The sequence below is a fragment of the Miniopterus schreibersii genome, assembly GCF_964146895.1.
Source record: "Miniopterus schreibersii genome assembly, chromosome: 5".
NCBI classification, from domain to species: Eukaryota; Metazoa; Chordata; class Mammalia; order Chiroptera; family Miniopteridae; genus Miniopterus; species Miniopterus schreibersii.
Genome location: NC_138106.1, coordinates 50,299,544 through 50,321,313, shown reverse-complemented (window position 1 = coordinate 50,321,313; position 21,770 = coordinate 50,299,544). Strand labels below are relative to the sequence as shown.

Sequence of the window (21,770 nt, the reverse complement as noted above, 5' to 3'; positions counted from 1 at the left end):
TATTGCAAGAAATGTAAAAGGGTCTTCTTTAAGAAGAAGAAAGAAAAAAAAGAGGAACATAGTTATAAAGAATAAAATGGCAATAAATATGTACCTATCAATAATCACTTTAAATGTAAATGGCTTAAATGCTCCAATCAAAAGACACAGGATAGCTGAATGGATAAGAAAACAAGACCCAAACATATGGTGTCTACAACAAGCCCACTTCAGAATGAAAGATACACATAGACTAAAAGTAAAGGGATAGAAAAAGATATTTCATGCAAATGGAAATGAAAAAGAAAAAAAAAACAGGGGTAGCAATAGTTATATCTGACAAAATAGACTTTAAAACAAAGGCTATAACAAGAAATAAAGAAGGACATTACATGATAAAAGGATCAATCCAACAATAGGATATAACCCTTGTAAACATTTATGCACCCAACATAGGAGCACCTAAATATATAAAGCAAATCTTGATGGACATAAAGGGAGAGGTTTATGGTAATACAGCCATAGTGGGGGATTTGAACACCCCATTGACATCAATGGGTAGATCTTCCAGAAAAAAAATCAACAAGGAAACAGCAGCCTTAAATGACATGCTAGACCAGATGGATTTAATTGATATTTACAGAACATTTCACCCCAAAGCAGCAGAATATATGTTCTTTTCAGGAGCACATGGAACATTTTCCAGGATAGACCACATGTTAAGACACGAAACAAGTCTCAATATATTTTAACATTGAAATTGTATCAAGCGTCTTCTCTGACCTCAATGGTATGAAACTAGGAATCAATTACAAGAAAAAAACTGAAAAACACAAACACATGGAGGCTAAATAACATGTCACTAAACAATAAATGGGTTAACATGAGATCAGGGAAGAAACCAAAAGTTACCTTGAGACAAACAAAAATGAACACATAACAATTTAAAATCTGTGGGACACAGCAAAAGCAGTCCTAAGGAGGAACACAAGCCTACCACAAGAAGCAGGAAAAATCTCAAACGATCTAACCTTACACTTAAAGGAACTAGCAAAAGAACAACAAACAAAACCCAAAGTGAGAAGGAAGAAAATAATAAAGATCAGAGTGGAAATAACTGGCATAGAGACTACAATACGAAAGACTGATGAAACCAAGAGCTGCTTTGGTTCTTTGAAAAGATAAACAAGATTGACAAACCTGAACCAGACTCATCAAGAAACAAAGAGAAAGGACCCAAATAAATAAAATCAGAAACAAAAGAGGAGAAGTAACAACTGACACCACAGAAATGCAAAGGATTGCAAGAAAATATTACAAACAGCTATATGCCAACAAATTGGACAATCTGGATGAAATGGATAATTCCTAGAAACATACAATCTTCCAAAACTGAATCGAGAAGAATTAGAAAATCTAAACAGACTGATTACAACTAAAGGAGTTGAAGAGGTAATCAAAAAACTCCCAGCAAACAAAAGCCCGGGACCGGATGGCTTCACAGGTGAATTTTACCAAACATTCAAAAAAGAATTAACAGCTATTCTTCTCATACTATTCCAAAAACAAAATTCAAGAATAGGGAAGACACCCAAGCTCATTTTACAAGGCCAGCATTATTTTCATTCCAAAACCAGATAAAGACACTACAAAGAAAGAAAATTATAAGCTAATATCCCCGATGAACATAGATGCTAAAATCCTCAATGAAATATTAGCAAACTGGATCCAGCAATACATTTAAAAGATCATGCACCATGATCAAGTGGGGATTTATGCCTGGGATGCAAGGCTAGTACAATATTTGCAAATCAGTAAACATGATATACCACATAAGCAAAATGAAGGACAAAAACCACACGATCGTATCAATGATGCAGAAAAGCATTTGACAAAATCCAGCACCTGTTTCTGATAAAAACTCTCAGCAAAGTGGGAATAGATGAAATATACTTCAACATAATAAGGCCATATGTGACAGACCCACAGCTAACATTACATTCAATGGGGAAAAAACTAAAATTGTTTCCCTTAAGGTCATGAACAAGACAAAGATGTCCATCCACTTTCACCACATTATGTTTATCCATCCATCCATCAGCTGATGGATATTTGGGTTGTTTCTATTCTTTTTTTTTTTTTTTTTATAAGTAATGCTGCTATGAACATTCATGCACAATTTTTTTTTTTTTAAAATATATCTTTATTGGTTTCACAGAGGAAGGGAGAGGGAAAGAGAGAGATAGAAACATCAGTGATGAGAGAGTCATTGCTCGGCTGCCTCCTGCATGCCCCGGACTGAGGATCAAGCCCGCAACCCGGGCATGTGCCCTGACCAGGAATCGAATCCCGATCGCCTGGATCCTAGGCTGATGCTCAATCACTGAACCACGCTCTGCCGGGCCTCACACACAAATTTTTGTGTGAACATATGTTTTCAGTTCTCTTGGTTATATACGTAGGAGAGGCTGACATTTCTTTTATCTTTATTTAACTCCCCCATTATAGATGTATTATTTATTGTAAGCTATATAAATCCTTTTTGAAAGTAAATGAGAAATAATACGTATTCATTCATCCTTCCTTTTGAGTCAACCAGTAATTTATTGTGGACTTGTTCTATGCCAAGAACTACTGCAAGCACTCCACATACATCATCTCATTGACTTATCACAACCACCATCATAAAGTTATCGACCTTATTTTATACATGAAAAACCGGAGAAGCCCGAAAGCTTAGTAACTCTCCAAAGGCACAAGGCTAGTAACTGGTCGGACTGAACACTGAACCTGAGATCTTCCCGTCATGCTCTTTTCTTAACTTTATGCTGCCTCTGTGAGGAAAAAAATAGGAAAATAGATGAATAAACCACTGTGGTTTATTTATCATTAATGACTTTTGGGCAGTGTTCTTCTAGACAGAAAATCCATGACTGTTCATATTAAGGTTGTTCCTAATTCTAACCTGGAAATGCCTGTTCTTTTGGTGATCATTGCCTTAATCATCTTTTGTCCTGCATATTGAAATCCAATTTACTTTTTAAAAAATTTATCTTTATTGTCGAAAGTATTACTGATGTCCCTTTTCCCCCCATTGACCCCCTCCACCCCACATCTGCCACACCCCCAGGCTTCCCCATACCATTGTCTGTGTCCATAGGTTATGCATATATGAATCTAAGTCCTTTGATTAATCTCTCCCCACCCACTCCCCCACCCCGGCCTTCTCTCTGAGATTCCTTGATTGCCTCCAATACTTATTATTCATTGTATTCCATTCTATTGTCATAGAATCCAATACCTTTAATTGATAAATGAGAGCAGAGAGGCCAGAGAGATTGTGCTATATCCAAGAAACATTTTCTATTATATATAATACTAATACCATGGTAAATATGTATAATTTACAAATATATGCATATATATATAATGGGAGCATACATTCAAAAATTTTACTGTGTATCTTTGTAGATCACTGGGTCAGTGGGCAAAGATAAGAGGGGGAGTGGGTAGAGGTCCTTGTAGGTCATGCTCAGGGCTTGGTTTGTTCTCAGTGCCATGGAAAGCATTGGAGGATTTTAAGCAGGGAGGGCAGGATCTGAGCATTCTGGCTGCCATGTGAAGGAGAGACTGAAAGGCAGCAAGGCTGGCAGCAGGGAGGCCAGTTAAGGAGCTATGGCAGGTATCAGGTGGGAAATCATGGTGGCCTGGACTGGCATGTTAGCAGGAATGGAGAAAAGTGGCTGGATTCCTGATATATTTCGGGGGTTGAGTTACGGGACTTGATTATAGGCTGGATGTGGGGGGAGGAGGTGCATTAGAGGAAGGAATGAATGAAAAAATAGCTACTACAGGCTTTGGTGTATGCAACTGGGTGACCCATGGTGCCATTTACCAATTTGAAGAAGGTGGGAGGAGGGACTGGTCTCGAGGTGAGGAGCAGAAATCCTGAGCCCTGCTATGAAATGTAGAGTTGGAGATGCCTATTAATCCTCGAGGCAGAGCTGATGTGTAGGCTGAGGATAGTGGAGTCGAGAAGCAGGGGAGAGGCGGGTGCTAAACCCAGGTGTCCTGACCCTGCTGTGTATGCTCCTCCACTGGTTCAGCTGTTCCCACAGGGATTACATTTTTTAAATAAATAAATAACAAAATAATGATATAGAATCTACAAATATTGAGAGTAAATTAAATTTAGTTTAACCTCCTTTGGATTAAGTAGGAAAACTGAGCTAAAGTCAAAAACATTGCTGAAAAGTTTTGAGGATCATGGATTTACTTGATTGACTGAATGAAGGCCATGCTTCCCTCCCTGGGAACACCCCAGTGTCACATCCTGTCTCCATTTCCTACAAGGCCCTTTTTTAGTGGTTTTATTTCCCTCCACTTAGGGAGGGTCATGCTCCACAAAGAGAAATAGTACTATCAAGGTGCTTTCTGAACATGAGGTGAGTCCTATACAAAAAATGATTTCTTAGTCTTGGTTGGCCCAAATTATCTTTTTTGTTTTTTCTTTTAATTCTCACCTGTGGATATGTTTTAGAGAGAGAAAGGGAGGAGGGGAGAGAGAGAAAAAGAGAAAGGTTATACATGCCCCAATAGGGGATCGAACCACAAGCTTTTGGTGTACCGGACAACGCTCCAACCAACTGAGCCACTTGGCTAGGGCGATCCAAGTTATCTTGGAATCTCTTCACAGCTTCCAAAGTTTCAGAAAACTGGCAAAGTTGCCAAAAGACTAAATAGAGGCAAACTCAGGCCTCTTGTTTTTCCTTAGATCAGGGTTTCTCAGCCTAGGGACTACTGACACTTAGTGCTGGTTAGTTCTCGTGAGGCACTGTCCTGTGCGTCATGGGATGTTTAGCAGCATCCTCGGCCTCTACCCACTGGTGCCAGTAGCACTCCCACATATACTCATGACGACCAAAAATGTCTCCAGACATTGACAGATGTCCCTGACTGGAAGGAGGGGGTGCAAAATTACCCCAAGTTGAGGACCACTGACTTGGAGAAAAGAGATTACCCTGGACTCCACTGATCTGTCATCACCTCTAGTTCTAAAAATAAAACCAAAACAAACAAGCTATAGAAGGAAAGGATTAGCTTGCAAATACAGAAGCTGACAGGGTAGTGAGTAAATAGCCTCTTATCTTTTAGAGAATAGTGTAAGCTATTAAAAATCTTTTTACTGTAGAGATATAAGCCTAGGTGATCTAGGGGAAATGTAGGCTCCAACCTTAAATTGCCAGGGAGCCCTTGTTTTCCAGCTGCAGAGAGAAGGGGAAATCTCCTGCCTTAAGCTAGCTGAGTGAGGCTACCTCCCACCTGGCCAGAGCACTGGGCAGTTTCCAGGGTTAAAGACCCACGGCTGTTACCTTGGCCCATAGTGAGTGCTCAATACATGTTTGTCATATGAATGAATGAATGGTCCCTCTTTAAAAAACACAGTTAGTGCAGTTTACCTCCTGAAGGCCATGTGTGCCCTCTGGCTAGTCTGGCGAGGTGGATTGTCAGTTTCCTGTATGCAGAATCTGCCCCAGACCCCACCAGGTCCAAGAGGAGTCCCCTGTGAGGAGGTCACGAAGGGAGGAGCTGTGGATGGGGAATCTGGCTGGACCAGTGCACAAAGGCCTCCTCCCAGGAGTCTATGAGCTCTTCTCTTCTCTGTACAGAAAACCAGCCCATCATGAAGAGCCTGACCTTGCCAGCCCTCCCCCTGCCCATGAAGCTGGTGAGCCTGGAGGAGGCTCAGGCCCGGAGCCTGGCTATTAACCATCCTGCTCGGAAGGAAAGGAGGGAGAACAGCCTGCCTGAGATCGTCCCTCCCATGGGCACCCTCTTCCATACTGTCCTTGAGTTACCAGACAACAAGTGAGTGGCATTCTTTGCAATTCTGGGAGATGACTGGGTAGAGGGGGACAGAGGAGGAAGAAACATAGTCTCAGGGCCATGAGGGCAGCATGGGGAGGGTGCAGTCTGGGTTGGGGTGTAAGGAAACATTTCATAAGAGAACGGAGCTGTCTCCACACCTCTTCTCGCCAGTGGTCGGTGCCTGCACTCACTGCCCCAAAGTTATCAAGGCCCCGATCTCCCGCCAGAGACCCCAACACCATGATGGAGGTGGGGCTCATAGGTGTCAAGCGTCATGAATAACATCCCTTACACTTTAGTTTAGACGAAACAGGATTGACATTTTCAAAAGGGAGTTTGAAAGGAAAAAAAAGCACTTCCTGCCCCCATTCTTCACCTCCACAGAACGTTACAAAGGCATCGAGATGAATGGAGGGCAAGTTGACAAATAGTGCCACTCTAGACTGGGAGGCCTGGGCACGCAGCACTTGGAGATGCCGTCTCTGGCTCCCATTCCTCCTCTCAGGCCTGCCAGAGCCCTCCTTCTCCCCAAACACACCAAACATCACTTTAAATCCTAGGATATTTTCTTTCCTCATTTCTCCCACTCATTTCCCCTGTTGCAACCCTGGTCTTCGCACATCCCTCTGCTCCCCTCGCCCCCGCGGCCACTGTAAGGAGGAGGCAGCAGATGAAACAGGAGTCTCTCCTCGGCAGACTGTCGGTGGAGGGGCTGAAGGCCATCTTTTCATTGGAGAGTGTCATCCTCACTGGCCAATATGAAAACAGACGCCTCAGACCTCTTGCCAGCGCCCTCCCCAAGGCGGCAGGACTGTTTCCCTCTGGTGAGGGGGAAGGAGCCCTAGCCATTGCCCAACTGTAGGGGGCGCCTGTCCCGATGTATGCCGCGGGAATGGGACACCTGCAACTCATGTGGTGAGAACCCCTCCATTTCCTGGAGTGCATGGATGGTGCTCTCCCAAGACTGAGCCCCTCTGCTCTTCCCCCTAAATCCCTGGAGAATGAGACTGCCAGGAAGAAGCTGCCTCAGAAGGACCATCAAGTGCATTTTCTCTGTGCCTTCAGCCACACCTAAGGGGTGCCGTACCCCAATTTATCCCACCCTGTCAAATCCACCCCAAGGCCAAGTGCTTGAATAAACCAGGCCAGATCCAAAGAAACGCCCCCAGCACTGCAGATCTCTCTCTCTGATTGGATGCTAAAAAACATGTTGGGCTGGAGATCTGGGGGCTCTATGAGAAGCCTGTGGAGAAAGGGTTCCCTGTGGAGCCACAAGTTGCAGGGTTTCATCCTGGAACTGGATGAAGTCTGAATGCTGGGCTGAGCCAGAGCAGGGCATGGCATCTGTGGTGACCCCTGGTGGTGACCTCTGGCAGCGCCAGGCTCCTGGGATCCAGTCCAGCGCTCTCATTTCCAGCCGCCTACCGAAGCAGCCTGGTGCCAGGCATCAGGGAAATGAGAGACACACTAACTACCCTGGGCATTTCCCTGCAGTGACCACGGACTACACCCAGCGGCAGGTCTTCATCTTTTCCAAAATGCTTTCTCACACACACCCTTTGTAGTCCATGAAAGTCTTCACTAGCCCTTTTCTCACCTGTGGATGTGACAGCAGCCTGGCCCACAGTGCAGGGAACATAACAGGACTGAGGTCTGTGGTGTTTAGTGTTTACTCCTGTAAAAAATAAGAACCTTTGAAAACCCAGGACTAAAGTGCTTACCAGAAGTCCTCCCAGAATTCCCAGAACTGCGTGGTTGCTTGTGACCTTTGAGTCTCCCATCAGTCCTCACCTCTGTTTGCCACACCACTGCCTTTAATGGCATGCCTTTGCCCGTTCCTCTGGGAAATGGGTCCTTTGTTCTGACTCATGAAAGCCTAGCTTGGTTATCTAGGGCATCCCCAAACAGGGTGAGTCAGGCTCAACTTGGATTTTAGAGAGGAATTTCCTGAAATGTCAGAGCCATTCATAACTAGAACATGTTTGGGGTGTTCCTTCTCAAGTTAAAAGCCCCACTGAAATGACCAGTTACCAAACTAACCCCTTATGGCTTGGCTCTTTTAGAAGAAAGCTCTCCAGTAAATCAAAGAAGTGGAAATCAATATTTAATCTGGGACGTTCTGGATCGGACTCAAAGTCAAAGCTGAGTAGAAACGGGAGCGTGTTTGTGAGAGGACAGAGGCTCTCAGGTAAGAATCAACAGCAGTTGTGTTTATGAGATATTTTACCCCCTAATTCTGCTCTCTCAGTCTTTGGTTTGATCACATTAAACACACTAGCCCTGAAAGAGAAATTTATACATTAACTAGAGAGTCTTTCTCTGTGTGTATCTTTAAAGATAATTTTAGATTTACAAAAAAGTTGCAAAAATAGTACACAGAGAACCCATATACTCTTCACGCAGCTTTCCCAAATTTTAACATACTACATAATCGTAATAAATGATCAAAGTCAGATAAAGCAAATATATGGCAAAATGTCAGCCCTTGGTACCAACCAATCTTTAATAATAAAGATTTTATTATTAAAAATAAGAATATTTTTAAGGACATTCCTCAGTCCGGGTGATAATTGTATGCCAGGGACGATAAAGCACAGATGTTTGAAATATTCACTTTTGCCTATTGGAGTAATGAGGGTGTCACAGGGTATAGCAATTACAGTGGTTAAGGTTGTAAATAATAGCAGATCCAACTCAACTGGCTTATGCAATGAAGGAATTTATAGGGACACTCAGATGCAGGGAAGGTTTCAGGGGTCGCCCTGTCTCCATCTCTATGTTTCCTCAGCTGTGCCCATGTCTGTGCATCAGCTTCATTCCCAAACTGGCTTCCTTTGCTGTGACAAGTGGCTGTAGTATTTCTGGGCTTTGACTGTCACTATGTCCAGAAGGAGACAGGTCATCATTTCAGGTCACTTGTTCTAAGCAGGGACCCTGTTTTACCAGAATCCCCCATCCTGCTCCCCCCATCTCAGTCATAGTCACTGAGCCACATGGATCCATCCCTATGGCCAAGGGAGTGCCCTGTGCAGATTGGCTTGGGCCTGGGTTCCTGAACCAGTCACCGGGTGAGGAGTGAACTTACAGCCAGATGTACCTAAGAAGGGCAAGGACTCTGTGAGAAGGGGAAGAGAAATGGATTCTGGGTAGGCATCTACAATATGCAGCATATAGGGAAACATATCCTTCACAAACAACCCGGGAAAGATAGTCCAGGTGAAGAGGGCAGGTTGCCACAAGTATGGTAGATCAGATACAAATCAGAAATTAGGATTCTCAAAGAAGAATTTAAGGGGAGGAGTATCTGGCAAGAAACTCCTTATCTATAATAAGAGATTTGCTTAAGCACATCAAAGAGAGAAATTCAGTTACAGAATTGGTAATTTGATGAAAGAGGTTCACCAAGTAATGAAAAGTCAAAAACAACAGAACAGAACAACAAGCAAAAATAAATTAAATGATTTGCCTCGATGTTGACTTAGGGAGATGTCCACCCCTGTGTGGTTTCCAAAAGAAAGAAGCCCAAGGTGGATCAAATGGTGGTAAACTCAAAGAATGCACAGCATGTTCCTGGCCAGGGCTTCTCAGCATGGCTGCACCTCTGAATCGCCCACGGGGTGGTTCACGCCCACAGCAGCTTTGCCTCAGGAGGTCTGTGGTGAAGTCAGAGCACTGGTCATTTTTAACAAGCTCCCCAGGTGATTCTGATATGCAGCCAGGGCTGGAACTGCTGGATTAATATCTCAAAAACAAACTACTCAGCCCTGCTGGGCCTGGCTCAGCACTTAAGCATGGACCTAGGATCCAGGAGATGGCAGTTCAATTCCAGGTCAGGGCACATGCCCGGGTTGCAGGCTCGATCCCCAGTAGGGGGCGTACAGGAGGCAGCCAATCAATGACTCTCTCATCATTGATGTTTCTATCTCTCTCTCTCTCTCTCTCTCTCTGAAATCAATAAAGATATATTTTTAAAAAAAAGAGGGACAAAGCCTAAATTGAGTTAAGGCTAACTCTGAGTGCTTCTTCTAGAATCTAGAACCATCTCCCTGCTTCCCTTTTATTGCTGAACCCTGGTCTATCCTGAATAACAACAATAACAATAGTTACTTTTTATCAAGCATTTACCCTATTCTAGGTCAGTGCAACCTACTTATTTTATAGGCATTACTCATTTAATCCTCACAGCAGTCCAATTTCTCCTCCTTTTACATGTGAGAAAACTGAAGGTTAGAAAAGGTAAACTACTTATCTGATGTCACAGGGCCCAAAAGTGGCAGAGTTGAGATTCAAAGCCAGGTCCATCTGAATTCAACTTCCCTTAAAGCCATGAGTTCTGGGGCTCCCACTCAGCTTCCAAACCGCCCTCTTTCCCCTCCTAGCAAACTTGACCTAGAAGGAACTACCTTCCAGTTAATTCACCTCCCTGAAAAGAGATGATATCTGTGAAAGTGCCTAGTCCTGTGCCTGGAATAAGTTTTTACTTATTTAAGCTGTACTCTTCCCAAAACCTGCTTAGGTGGCTTAGGGAGATTACATAGAGTCCACCAGGCACATAGTAGGTGCTCAAAAAAGGTTTGTTTGGTTGGTATCTGGCTCCAGGGTGAGGTTGGTGAGTGAGATCTCAAGGAGCAGAGCTGCCCATGGGAGAAAGGTGACCAGTTGCCCTGGGCCCTCTCCCCTGTTGTAACAAATTCCTGAGTGCTGAGAGATGTGGCTATAGCCAAGACTCCTGCTCTCTGGCCTGCCAGACAGGAGGGGCTGCCTGGGGCCTCAGGGTTCTACCCCATAGATGAATCTTTGAATCCTTGTTGCACAATAACATTGGACTCAGGACTTCTCATTTGCTAATAGCTAGTATTTGACAAAATTATAATTTGTCTTTATCTGTATAATGTTAATAAAACTTTGATCTGCAGATGCCCTGTTTTTATAAAGTCATTCCCAATCAAAAAGTAGGAACATCTGGGGTGGGGTGGGGGGATGTTTTCCAAAAGGGAAAAATTATAAATACTTGGAAAATTGTGCTAAAGAAAGTTTTCTTGTGTGCTGACAGCTGACCTATTGTTCTGAACGCTTCCTCTTACTATGCATTCAACAGGGATATTTTTTTCTTTTGTCTCTAGTGGAAAAAGCTACTATCCGACCAGCTAAAAGCATGGACTCGCTGTGCTCAGTTCCCGTGGAAGGTGAGATTTTACAGTTGTATTTGGAACTGGGGGCAGTACAGCTGGGAGACGAGTTGCCACACCAGACTTGCCTTCGTAAGCTACTGGGCCCGCTCGTCTCCAGTCACAGTTATGCACAATTCCCCAGGCCAAATCCCTCCCTGGCTTTTTCTGAACTCAAGGAGTTCACAAAGACCTTGCATTAACCGGCCCCTCTCCCCCCACTCCACTGCAGGGCGAGGCCTAAAAGGGCCACCCTCTTTCTCCAGCCTTCCTCTAACCACAGGTGGGGACAACAGCTGCTTTACGTTCACACGTGAACCAGGTAGAAGGGCAACTCCTGAAAACCATGGCAAGAGCCAGGCACTGATTTATACCTCAGAAGTTTGTGCCTCAATGCTTACGTGTCCTGAATTTGCGTGTTTCCATAGACGTTAGCTTCACCGTACTTGTCAAGTCATGATTTTGTGTTGGTAGATTCATTCATTCATCAATAAACATTGATAGGCACCCGCCTGGCATGTAGCTGGCCATCCCTGTTGGAGTAGATGTGTGCACAGTGGGGCGGACTTGCCTGTAGCTCTCTGTCGCTGAGCAGACCCCGCACTGCTGCAAGTTACAAAGCACAGGGCTTCTCTAGCAGTAGACTAAACTCCCCATATTCACCCCATGGCTTTCCAATCCCTTTCATAGAAAACATTTTGCTCTGTGATAAATGAAACAATCTGAAATAACAGAAAATCTTTAGAACAACTTTTAAAAATAATTCTTAACTTGTAAAATATTCAGTGAACTCTTTTTACACTAACTCGATACTTCTTTCATTTTCTCACCTTTACATTCATCTGTTTGCTTTGGTTTTGAAACCTCTTGAGGCAGTTCTTGCCAAGTTTTACAGAATTTAACATTTCGAAATCCAGGTCAGCACTTTCATAGGCCCTGGGCAGGTTATCCAGCATCTCGAGTCTGTTTCCTCGGGTGTTAGAGAGAATGACTCTCCCCTGCAGCGCGGTCGTGAGAATTTTACACCTAAGGTTGCATGTCCAGCAGAGCCCTTGGTACCTAGGTGGGAATTATTTGCCAGATTTCCAGCAACTCACTTGTCATCTCCCAGCTGCTTTATTTCCCAGACAGATTTTTTCCTTCTTTGTCTTCACTTCTCAGTCCGTCATGAACTGACTCCTCACAACTGGGCTGTGTAAGGCTGAGTTCATCTGCACTTCTAGTTTCTCAGCCTCGGAATCAGCAGAAGGAAGCCTGGGAACGGCGAGGAAGGTCTAGCTGAGAACAGCATTTGTTTCCGTGCCTGGAAATCAAACCCGGTTGGGTCCATCTGGCAGAGGAGGCTTAACACAATAAGTTTTAAAGTAAAATAAGATTCTGTTATTTTGCCCTTTTCGTCTCGATTTGAGCAAACATCATCCTGTCACCTCCGATCCATCTGTGTGTTTTCTCATGATCGACGTTTCATGCCTGGCAGACAACCGCTCTGTTCAGCAGTCTTAGCAGTGGCCTTCTTTTGGAAACGGCTCTACCTGCAAAGTTGATAATAGATACATGTGACACAACAGCCAGTGGCCCTACAGGGCATCAGAGCAGAACAGGCACATGAGAAGATGCTTCCTATCTTGTCAACCAGGTGTTATGAACCTGCCTCTGTCGGGGTGGCTGTGCCCTCCGTAGAATGCTCTGCCTTTCCGAGAGTCAGGTGTTGTGTGCCTTCTCGACAGGAAGGCCGTGCCGTTGTGTGTGTGCCGGGCTGCTGATCGTGTGTTTATCTGCTTCTTTACTAGGGAAAGAAACCAAAGGCAATTTCAATCGAACAGTCACCACCGGTGGGTTTTTCATTCCAGCATCGAAAATGCATGTGACCAGCACTGGCAGCTCCTGTGACCTCACCAAGCAGGAGGGTGACTGGGGCCAGGAGGGGATGCCAGCGGGGGCCGAGGGGGGCTTTGACATGAGCAGTGACCGAAGCCAACTCCAGGGCGCTCAGGCCCGGCCCCCACCTGAGCAGCTGAAGGTGTTCCGGCCCATCGAGGACCCCGAGAGTGAGCAGACAGCCCCGAAGATGCTGGCTATGTTCTACACCTCGAGCGACAGCCCCAGCAAGTCTGTCTTCACCAGCAGCCTCTTCCAGATGGAGCCCTCGCCCCGGCACCAGCGCAAGGCCCTGAACATCTCTGAGCCCTTCGCCGTGTCCGTGCCCCTCCGTGTATCAGCTGTCATCAGCACCAACAGCACCCCCTGCAGAACACCCCCAAAGGAGCTGCAGTCTCTTTCCAGCCTGGAAGAGTTTTCTTTCCAGGGGTCAGAGAGTGGAGGTTGGCCTGAAGAGGAGAAGCCCCCAGGAGCTGAGACTTCTACAGGTAAAGCAGGGGAAAGAGGCTATCTTTCCACTGCAAGAGATTAAAAACCAGACTTAAATTTGCTTCAGTAGAGTTTGCAAGACAATGTAGCAAAGTGGATAGGACTGGGGACTCTGAGCCAGACCACCTGTCAAGTAGCTGTCAGTCACAATCACAATTTATCTTTGCAGCTTTCAGTAAATAACAGGTTTCTTGTGACCTTAGGCAACAAGCTTGACTTCTCAGGGTCTGAATCTACTTATGTATGGCGTGAAAGGTTGGATTAACCAGGGTTTCTCAATCTCAGCATTACTGACTTTTGGGGCTGGGTAATTTTTTTATTGGGGGGACTGTCCAATGCTTTGTAGAATATTTAACAGCATCTGTGGCTTCTACCCACTAGATGCCAGTAACCACTCCCACCACCCACTTGTGACAACCAAAACTGTCTCTAGACATTGTCAAATGTCCCCTGGGGAGGAGAGGAGCAAAATGATCTCCAGTTGAGAACCACTGGACTAGACGGTTTTCCATCCCTGATAGTCTGTGACTCTGGGATCTGAGCACAGGACATTGCTGGGAGGAAAGGGTAGAAAATGTAAGAGAGCAGTGAGCTGGGAGGATCCCCTCCATCCTTGTGAAACAGGACTAGTCTAGGTCAGTGACTGTGCTGGGAACAGCCTCTCTTAAAAGGAGTTGTCAGTCTCTTTCAGCTGATAAGTCTCATCTTCATTGCAGCGTCTGTGTCTAAGAAGGTGGCTCCTGAGGATGCCAAGCCAGGACCAGAAGCAGCGAGAACAGTGGAATGCAGCAAAGGCCCTTCCCAGGACCCAGGAGCCCAACTGGAGAAGAAAACCTCGGAAATCTCCCTGAGCCGTCAACATTCAAGTGAATTGGAGAAGAGGCCTGATCCAGAGAAGGTGGTGGAGGAGGGGCGAGAGGCTAGCCAGGTGGAGCCCAGTGCTCTGCAGCAGAGCCCCATGGCCAGAGCAGAAGCAGTGTTTCTCCATGAGATGGTAAGGTGGACCCACTGTCTGGTCCAAACAATGGAGTCCTCTTTTTCCCAAGGGCTCTTAGTACAGCTTAAAGTAGAATTTTTTTATTTTTATTTTTTGAAGAACCAGTTTCTGCCAAAGGGATTTTAGGAGACAACCTTCTAATCAGATCTTGGTACTTTTTTCAGAGTAATAGGGAAGTAACCATCCAGCTCAGGTTCCCCAGGACAGACTCAACTCTAAGTATTTCTGACCTGAAGTTGCCATAAGCCAGTAATATGCCCTTAGGTTGTAATGACTTTCAGTCCCAGAAGTAGCACAAAATCTGCTTGTCATACCCTGGTCTCAAAGGTGATGACCGTTCATGGAGCCAGCTCTCTCCTTCCAGACATCCTGGATGGACAGTGTCTATGTTTGTTAAACCTTCTGTAATATTTCCAGAATCCATTGCTTCCTCCTGTGGCTTCTAGAGAAGTTAAAACATGATAGCAGAGCTCACTAAACCTCTTCTACTTTTTAGAGGTGGAATTTTCCAAGGTGTTTTGGGGTGTCCTTGCATAAGATGAAGGTGTGAGGAGGTTTTCCACAGAGGCGCCCTGCATTTGGGATGCTGCTCTGTGACCTGGAGGAGTGTGTCAAAGGGAGATGGGCAGCTCTTCTCCTTAACTTGCTTCCAGGGTCTTGGTTTGCAGGACATGCACAAAGACCCATGTGCTAGAAGTTAGGGCAGCACAGGGACACCACAGTGGCCTCAGGAGGCTGAACAAGGTTCCTGTAAGATGTGTTTGCATTTGTAGAAGAAGAGCACAGAGATTATTATAGTGATTAAATTCTGGGAGAGATCAATTATGAATGGCATTTGCTTTAAGAAAGTGATAAAGGTAGCACTGGAAGGAGAACCAGGTTGAGTTCATGGGAACGAGTAAAAGCTCCAGTGCATTCATTCATTTAAACTCATGCATTAGACATCTACTTAGTGCCAGGCACTCTGCCGAGCACTTGGGATCACTGCAGTGTACAGGACGGTCACTGTCCCTGTCTTCTTGGAGCTGACAGCTTAGTAGGTGAAAGGTCACCAAAGAAGTAATTTTTAAGGTGACATGGAAATATGGAGTTTTGTGGGAGCATATAACAGGAGGACCCAACCTAGTCAGAGGGAAGAGAAGGGTCACAAGGTCAGGGAAGGCTTCTCTGAGGAACAGAGATTGAGACTGAGAACTTCGCTAGAAGAGCAGAGTGAGAGGCAGAACAGAAAGAGAAAGACTCCCGGGCAGAGAGAGTAAGAAGTGCCGTGAATGTGGGGTGGGAAAGAGTGTGGAAGATTTAGGGAAGGGGAACCAGGCCAGAGAAGGTGAGGCTCAGGGGGAAGCAGGGGCTGGGGCAGGCAGGGCTGCTTGGAAGGATTTAGAGATTAACCTAAGGGCAATGGAAACTTTTCTGATTGGTTGGGAATGTTATCTTTAAAGGTCATGCTTTTCTGTGAGGAGAATGGCTTGGAAAAAAGGGCAGAGAGGAGGGGGATGCCAGTTAGGGGGCTAGTGTGTGCAGAGCAGGTGTGATGAGGTGGTGGCTTGGACTGGGGCGGGGCACTGGGGATAGAGATGGAAGGGTTCAGGAGCTATTCAGAAGGCAGAGTGAGCAGGACTTGGTGAAGGACTGGCTGAGAGTCAAGGACACCTCATGGGTTTCTGATCGGAGCAAACGGGTGCACTGTGGTTCACTTACTGAGATGGCACAGAGTGGGGTGCAGGGGGGCTTAGATGTTCATTTGCTTATCTAAATGTATCGATTCTTAGCAAAGGATCACTTAATGTAGGTGCTGAGGAAAAGGAAGAGATGAATAAAAGGCTGCCCCTGCCCGGGAGGGGGGCACAGTCTAGTAAGTGAAATAGAAACGTAGACAAATAAATGCAGTACAGTAGAATCGGGTCACAGAAAACATTCATGCCTTCTGACCGAGGAGCCCAGTCCTGGGGAGCTATTTGAAAGAAACAGCTCAAAAGAAAACAGCGAACCCATTTCGATTCAGCAGACCCTTTCCTTGGTGACTGTTCCTGTAGACCAGGCACCACCTGGCCTGGAGGAATCAAATACAAATGATCACGCTCCCTGACCTCAAGGAGCGCACATTCCGTTAGGAAAGGTGAAACAAGCACCAAACACACCGTGATAGGAAGCGACACGTGGTTAGAGCCCGGTGAGAAGTGATATCAGGTCGGCAGCTGGTCAGACTTCTCAGAAAGGCCCGAACCCCCACAGGATGGAGATGCCTCCCGGATGCCTCTCCTTGGAACAGCATCAGGCCTTGAGACAAGAAATGAAAGGAACTGACCGTTGTTCCCCAGGGCTGACCAGGCCTCCCTTCACCCCTTTCGTGTCTGAGCCTGGGTTTTGTGTAGGGAAAGGGAGGAGTCAGACAAAGAGAAGCTGGACTTGAGGAGAGAACAAGGGACAGTAAAGCAGATGGGGGAGGAGGCACCCACCACATTCACAGTGGTTATCTTGGAGAGTAGGAATATATTTTGCTATTTCTTTCTGGTAATCTGTGTTCAACTTTTTTCCATGTGAAATATGTATTTCTTTGATAACAAGGAGAAAGAGCTATATGTATTTAGTTGCACAGCAGGTTTCAGGGCAAGAGTTCACATTTTCATTGCACTGGGAGACTCTCATTCTTGTGTGCCATTCAGGGAACCTGAGGTTAAATGAGACCAGGCGTTTTGTTTGTTTCATAAGGCACCAGCGCACAGGATTACACACTTATGTTCCAATGAAGACACAGCTGGCTTTCAACCCTGGTCCGCCCCGGTGTGATTTAGGAAAATTGTTTAATCTATTTGAACATAAGTCTCGCCATCTCTAAAGTAGAAGTAATTATAGTGGTAGTTATCTCTACCACTAGAGATAGTGGTTGATGGGAAAGTTAAACAAGAAAATACAGTTAAAGTACAGTTGGCCCTCGGTATCCCCAGGGTGATTAGTTCCAGGACCCCCTTGGATACCCAAATCAGGTATGCGCAAGTCCCTTATGGGAAATGGCACAGTACTTGTATACAACGTATACACAGTACTTTAAATCATCTACAGATTTAAATACCTAATACAATGTAAATGTTATGCAAATAGTTACTATACTGTATTGTTTAGGAAATAGTGACTAAAAAAAGTCTGTACATGTTCAGTACAGATATCATAGGCCTAACTACATGGTACATGGTACATGGTACAGATATCATAGGCCTAACTACAAGGTAACATTCCCCCCTCAATATTTCCGATCTGGAGTTGGTTGAACCTGTATATGTGCAGGTGCCACACCCCAGATCCGGAGGGCCTTTATGTTACAGCACATGTTAAGCACTGAATAAACATCCGGTTATTAGTGCTGTATCCTTCATTTGCTGAGATAGCACAGCTCAGTCCCTTCACTCTCCTGGTGGACGGTGAGGACGGCAGCCCCGAGACTCCTTGGCTTTAAAATAATCTGTTTCTTGGTGTTTTTCAGGATGAAGATGATCTGGCCAGCACCCTGATTTGGCCTGAGATTCAACAGGAGCTGAAAATCATTGAATCTGAGGAGGAGCTGTCCTCGTTGCCACCACCTGCTCTAAAGAACAGCCCAACTCAGCCCATTCTGGAGTCAAATCCAAGGCCTTTTGCTCCCCCTGAGCCTCCCGGGAGCTTGCCTTGTGTCTCCACCTCAGCTCCAGTCTCCACCCCTCTGGAGGAGTGGACTAGGGATCCAGCCAAACAGAGCACACACGGGGCTCCCACAGCAGCCAATAGAGAAAAGCCAGAGACAACCAGCAGCCAACATAGATCTGAGGCTGAGAAGGGCCAGCGCCCAGACCCCACCAGCCTGGCTCCTCTGGAAATCATTCCACTTGAAAAGGCTTCTTCACAAGCAAGGGTGGAGGTGAGAGGCCCAGGGAACCTGTCTCCTGGGACCCCACCTGCTCCACCGCCTCCAACACCTCTGGAGGAGGCACCTCGAGTCCAGCTATTGAAAGAGGGCCCTGAGAAGGAAGATTCATCAAAGAATTTGAGGACAAATCCATATACAGACCAGCTGAAGTCCAAAGGCAGTCCTGGGACCCCCAGTCTTTGTCAGGGAGACAAGGCCTCTCCAGGACAAAGCGAGAAGCTAAAGTCAAAGAATGCTGCTCCTGATGGGAAAGGTTCTGGTTTTCCAAACCCAACAAGGGAAGTTGAGCTCTCCCCACAAGGAGAGGGGCATGTAGCCCATTCAGTACAGGAGCCCTCAGACTGTGATGAAGATGACACTGTGACAGACATTGCCCAGCATGGCCTGGAGATGGTGGAGCCCTGGGAGGAGCCCCAGTGGGTGACAAGTCCCCTTCATTCCCCCACCCTGAAAAATGTGCAGGAGGCCCAGGCGCAGGGCGCTCAGGGCCACCGATTGGAGAAGAGACTTTCCCACAGGCCCAGCCTTCGTCAGAGCCATTCCCTAGACAGCAAAACCACGGCTCAGAGCCAGTGGACTCTCGAAGGTCCCTCCTCCAGCAGCTGTGCTAATCTGGAAGCTGAGAGGAACCCCGACCCTCTGCAGCCCCTGGCGCCCAGGAGAGAGATTACTGGAAGGGATGAGAAAGCCCTGAGATCCTTCAGAGAGTTCTCTGGCTTGAAAGGGACAGAGGCTCTCCCCAGCCAGAAGGGGCCAGGTGGTTTGCAGCCCAAAACAGCAGAAACCAGCCCTGTCGGCCCAGCAGAAAGAAAGGAATTAGGGACACACCTAGGGCACTGCAGCCCTCAGATTGAGCAAGGCAGTGTGCCTAGCCCAGAGAGCAGCAAGGAGAGTTCACCTCATGTGCAGGAAAGCATCTCACCTGGAGAGCATCCCCCCAAGTTACAGCCGAAGAGCACTGAGTGTGGGCCCCCCAAAGGGAAGAACAGGCCTTCTTCCCTGAACTTGGACTCGGCCACTCCCATCACTGACCTCTTCCGGTTGGAGAATGTGGCCTCGTTTGGTTCCCCTGGAATGCAGCTCCCTGAGCCAGAAGACCCGGCGGTCACATGGATGACCTCATCTCACTGTAGAGTAGACCCCTGGAGGGTTGACTCGCAGGACTCTCAGGACCTGGCCATTGTGGCTCACGCCCTGACAGGCCGCCGGAACTCAGCTCCCGTGAGCGTGTCGGCCGTGAGAACCTCCTTCATGGTGAAAATGTGCCAGGCCAGGGCGGTGCCCGTCATCCCCCCCAAGATTCAGTACACGCAGATCCCACAGCCGCTGCCCTCTCAGGGCCCAGCGGAGGGGGGGGCTCAGCCTCCGGACAGGAGCCAAGAGGCGCCCAGCCCCACGGGCGGGACCTCTCGGAAACCTGCCGACGGCGACTCTCTCCCCCCCTTGGAAAGCCCCAAGGAAGAGAAACCGAAGCAGGGCGCAGGAGCCGCGGAGTCCTTGCCGCTGGACGCCACTGCACCCCGCAAGTGTGAGGGACCCGGCCTGTCCCCGGAACCGGCTGTGGCTAACCTGCTGGCCTCCCAGGATGCGGTCGTGCAATGCAGAAAGCGCACGTCAGAGACAGAGCCATCTGGGGACAACCTTCTTTCTTCAAAAATAGAGCGGCCGTCCGGGGGTGCTAAGCCGCCGCACAGGTCCAGGCCGGGGAGACCTCAGAGCCTGGTCTTGTTCAGCCCCCCTTTCCCCGTCATGGACCACCCGCCTCCTCCTTCCACAGGGCCGGACCCCAGGGTCCTGCTGTCCCCCATCAGAAGTCCCGCCCAGACCGTTTCCCCTGGCCTACTTTGCGGGGAGTTGGCAGAAAACACGTGGGTCACACCAGAAGGGGTCACGCTTAGGAACAAAATGACCATTCCTAAGAATGGCCAGAGACTAGAAACCTCAACCAGCTGTTTTTACCAGCCCCAGCGGAGATCGGTCATTCTGGACGGAAGAAGCGGGAGGCAGATAGAATGACTTCAGATCATCTGCTGGTGTCTGGAAAAAAAAAAAAAAGCCACGATTCATCTGGAACTTATTACAGGGCCAGCTTGCCGTTAGTCCAGACGCAGGCTACCCAAGTTTGGGCTTATTCTGGCCTCTTCTTCTCTTCCTTCAGCCTTTTGACCATTTATTAATTAGCCCATTAGTCAGAGGAGAAAGGTCAAGGGAAGGACCAAGTGATGAAATCTAGATAAGTCTGCATGAGCAGGTGGGGAAGGTGAGGTAAGGGAGCGGGGGAAATGCTCGCTCCAGCGACACCTGGGGCTTGCCTGTGAGTCGCATTACTGCCCCACCGCCCTTGCCTACAGCCGTGGCTCGCTGGATGGGATAATGACTTTTGAAAGAAAGAGAGATCCTTTGTCTTGAAAAATGCTGTTACTGAGGTTTGAAGACCTCCTCTTTATTTCATGCTTTTTAATGCTTTGTAAACGTGAACTCTCCAGAATAGAAGCAGATTTGAAAAAGCAAACTAACGTACACTTAGATCTCCCAGTGGGTGAATTTACTCTGGGAGTAAATTTCCCTGGAATTCCTGCTGACCAGCCCAAGATGGCTCCATATGCCAGCGTAGAAAACCAGAATCCGCACTCAAGAGCCAACTCTGAGACTGGCACAGTCTAAGAAGACTTTCTGGCCCTCGCTTTTATTAATTTGGGACTCCAACTGCCACTATCCTGACCTCTGATTTGTTAATCCAGTAGGAGGGCAGGGTGGGGGCTGAGCTGAGGGTTACCTCGATGAAATGTGCCGTGTCTTCATTCAGGTATGCAATAGTGAGTCATCCGCTTGCATTCCAACATCACAGTCCCCAAACAGGATGTCACCTTAGAGAAAAGCCTCACACGTAGACAAAACTACACTCCAAGTGGAATGTGTTTAAATGGTGAGGCATTGGCAGAAAACACCTCTAGCTCAGCTTCTCTCTCCTTACACACTAGGCTGGGGCAGGAGTGCAGGAGATAAGGCAGAGAGCCCTAGGAGGGGTGGGAGAAGAGCCCTACCTAGCAAGGCAGCCGTCCCACCACTTGATGGCAGCTGCCCTTCTGAAAATGTATTTCATTTTAGCCAGTGGATGCCTTCCTTTCTCCCTCTCCCTTCATTGCCGAAGAACAGCTGTGAGGCACCCTTCCACAATCCCCCTCATCCGTCACCCACCCCAGGCACTCAAACTGGCCCTTCTCCTGTCTATATAAAAACAGAAGCAATAAACCAACCTGATTTTATGTCAGTTATTTAGAACTTCAAATGGTTCTTTCCCTTTCAGCTGGAGAGAGGAAGAAGAACCAATATAACCTGCTGGCAGATTTTTGGTGCTCCCCCCAAAAAGGGCTTCACAGGAGCCCTTCTCAAGGGCAAACCCATCAGGGTATCAGCACTTTCAAACCTTCTAAGACAACTACCTTGTTTGAGAAACAAGAAAAATAGGCCTACTTTTCGCCCTGTGCAC

At 47.0% G+C, this 21,770-nt stretch overlaps 1 protein-coding gene across 1 annotated transcript in view; it reads left to right on the top strand.

The window, feature by feature from the left end:
* Positions 1 to 21,544, top strand: part of ARHGAP31 (Rho GTPase activating protein 31) — an 88,269-nt gene extending 66,725 nt beyond the window's left edge. The window contains exons 7-12 of the mRNA XM_081139198.1: positions 5,649 to 5,847; positions 7,911 to 8,035; positions 10,971 to 11,033; positions 12,806 to 13,381; positions 14,099 to 14,376; positions 17,861 to 21,544. Of these exons, the coding sequence (XP_080995324.1) occupies positions 5,649 to 5,847; positions 7,911 to 8,035; positions 10,971 to 11,033; positions 12,806 to 13,381; positions 14,099 to 14,376; positions 17,861 to 20,296 (3,677 nt within the window). The 3' untranslated portion in view covers positions 20,297 to 21,544. The remainder of the gene's footprint in view (positions 1 to 5,648; positions 5,848 to 7,910; positions 8,036 to 10,970; positions 11,034 to 12,805; positions 13,382 to 14,098; positions 14,377 to 17,860) is intronic.
* Positions 21,545 to 21,770: the final 226 nt, after the last annotated feature.